Source organism: Cebus imitator, unplaced genomic scaffold (assembly GCF_001604975.1).
Source record: "Cebus imitator isolate Cc_AM_T3 unplaced genomic scaffold, Cebus_imitator-1.0 Scaffold30, whole genome shotgun sequence".
NCBI classification, from domain to species: domain Eukaryota; kingdom Metazoa; phylum Chordata; class Mammalia; order Primates; family Cebidae; genus Cebus; species Cebus imitator.
The window spans coordinates 7,566,176-7,569,009 of NW_016107345.1; the positions used below are offsets into that span (position 1 = coordinate 7,566,176).

The window sequence follows — 2,834 nt, forward strand, 5'->3', positions numbered from 1 at the left end:
CCTGGGCTCTTCATCACTGTCTATTTCAATATATTTCCTCTTCTGGGATTTCCCAGGGGCAGCGTCAAGTTCTTTTCTCATTTGGGCCATGCGGATTTTCTGGAAGTCTTCCTGAGTTAAAACTCGACTGGTGCTGATGGCTGCAGCTTTGGCTTTCCGCTCCTCCATGGACATGCTGTTCAGCTTCTTGGAAATTTCTTGCTGTTCTTCGTCGGAAGAGTGTTGCACATCAACCCATTCACCGTCAGCATCCTCCTCCTCACTAAGACTGGTACTTTCCCATCCATCTTCATCATTTTCAGCATTCTCTTCTTTCTCAACTTCCAGAACTTCTGCTCCTGGAATGTAACCTTTAGCATCTAATTCTCCATATTCTTGTACTCTTGCTTCTATGGAGGCCTCTGTAGGCTTACCCCGGAATTTCTTCTGCAGCATCTGAGGATTCAGTGTTCTGAAGAGCTGAATCAAAGTTCTAGCAGACATCATGACATTCTTATCATTGTGTGTTTTATACTGAGCCAGGTCTTGGAGAAGTTCTTCAGTCATGGCCAGAGGACATCGAGCTGTTATTTCTTTTATAGCATTAATTCCTACTGTCATGACTTCTCCAGAGTTCTTGTCAGTAACAAAATTGTTGGCCACAGTCATAAGCAATGACTGAATAATCTCTGGGGGTACTAGGTGATGAGCGGCTTGTGCAGCAAACAGAAGGATCTTTGTTACTTCTCTTTGGTGGGGCTGCAGAAACCTTTGCAAAAAGGGATAGAAATTGAAGAGGAAGAGCTCATGAATTCCCACCAATCTGGAGATGAGGTTCATGAGCATCATCTTCACTTCAAACCTCTCCTTACAGCACTCAAGCTGTTTTAGTAGTTTTTCTGCAAAATCTTGGGGATCATGAATCAAGTGAATGGCTGAAAAGTTAAACACCTCTGGTTTTTTCTTCTTCTTTTGTTTCTTGAGCACTTTCATTGCCTTTTCCAACTTTTTCTTGTTTTTGGAACTTTTCTTCCCTGTAGCATATTGCACTAGCAGGTCTCTTGCTGTTGGTCCATCATCCTGTAATCTCAGCAACTTGGGAGGCAGAGGCAGAAGAATCACTTGAGGCTGGAAGAGGGAAGTTAGAGTGAGCTGAGATCATACCACTGCACTCTAGCCTCAGATTCAGAGTCACTGTTCTGTTTTTCATCTTCATCTTTCCCAAGAAAGAATGTCAAAGCAGCAACTAATATCTTGGTGACCTTAGAGAAACATGCAGTTGTGATAACATTGACAGTTTTGGCATCATTCCAGATGTTCCTTCTGTAGAGTTCAATCATCACATCTAAAGACATTTTGGCTGCGGTTGCATTGCTATCTCTTAACATGGTATACATGAAATTTTGCAGTACTACATTCACTTTATTGTTCTTGTGTTTTGCATTTATATTCTTGATATCAGTCACAATATGTGTGTATAAAGTCTTTCGGAGAAGCTTATCATGGCAACGTAGAAGTTCAAAGAAGAGCTCTAGCAGGCTTGATGGATTGATGAGATTCTTATTTCTCAGCAAGATCAAAGCTTTGCAAAACGTCATTCGAAGATCTGGATCCAATATGGTATGATTGCAGGATAGAAGATCTTTCACCTCTTGAGGAAAATTACTTAGATATTCTGGGTAGCAGTGACTAATCTGTAACAAAGCAAAGGCTCTTCTGAAGTTTCTCTCTTTCTCTCCTATAATCAGATGCACACATTTAGGATGTTCTGTGCCATAAACATCACCAGCTCTGCTAGTTCTTTGCTGGGTTTATTTGGTTGCAATTTGAAAATCTCCACATTGGATCTGTAGTGATTATACTGCTGTAGAAACTGAATGTCATTTAATGAGCACAGAATTTTTATCAGTACAGCTCCACCATATAGTCCCAGGGTCCAGCATTGTGCCTTACATATAGCAGGTAATCAACAGTATTTGTCATATGGATGAACTTCAGTAAATGGCACTATCATCTACCTCCTCGATGTAGGCCGGCGGATCTCGCTTAATCAGATTCTGTAACTGCGGCAGGTTGCTGGGCAGCTTGTTGTTGTTTCTGCTTGCCATTGTGGCTGCAGACCCGAGACTGCCAGCAGCCGCCAATCGACACATGACTTTCATACTTCCCTCTCTTCCTTACACTCTGCGATAATGTTTATCCTGAGGTATCTATACCCAAGCACTAAAGCATGTTGCTCTGGATGGATTATTACCCACTATGCCATACCCTGGAGTTAATTCTTCTGCCCAATAAATAAAATTCAAACTTGTCAGTTGCCCTAGGTAGTCTTCCCACAAACCTTCAAAAACTATATACTCCTTCACAGACCATATTATTGAGTTTGAGCTTTTTTTTCCACCTCCATTTCTTTCCCTTTTCCCCCTCCTTTCCTCCCTTCTCCTTTTCTGTTCAAGCATTATTTCTCTCTTTCTCTTTCTGTCTCTCTCTCTCAATTTTATTACATACATTATCTCTATAAGAAATATGCAACTTCTCTAAAAAAGAAAGGTGTGTAGGAGGGAAATTTGTATGACAATTATAGAATCCTTTTTAATGATCTGGAAAAGCTAAGATGTATGAACTAAACATACTCCTGGGCTAATCCTTTGTGTGATTTCCCATTTTGTGATACAATAAATTAGTCTTTCATAGTGTGTTTTTCTGTAAATATGACCTGCTTATAAAAGCTTTCCTCACTAGTGTTACTTTATTATTCACTAGTTTGTGTATTTTAATTTCCAAGGTATAATACTCTGCATTTTTTTTTGTATAGTTAGAGGCAGGGAACTAATTTTTTGTCTTGTATCATTATC

At 40.0% G+C, this 2,834-nt stretch overlaps 1 protein-coding gene across 1 annotated transcript; it reads right to left on the reverse strand.

Annotated features, from left to right (window-relative positions):
* Nucleotides 1-3: 3 nt before the first annotated feature.
* LOC108300763 (protein SDA1 homolog) lies at nt 4-2,125 on the reverse strand (the record flags this gene model as incomplete). Its single annotated transcript, XM_037736883.1, has 3 exons — nt 1,998-2,125; nt 1,158-1,852; nt 4-1,059 (listed from the first exon to the last, which is right to left on the reverse strand). Coding segments are annotated over exons 2-3 (1,476 nt in total), but the record flags the coding sequence as incomplete, so codon positions are not given.
* Between the last annotated feature and the right edge of the window lie 709 nt (nt 2,126-2,834).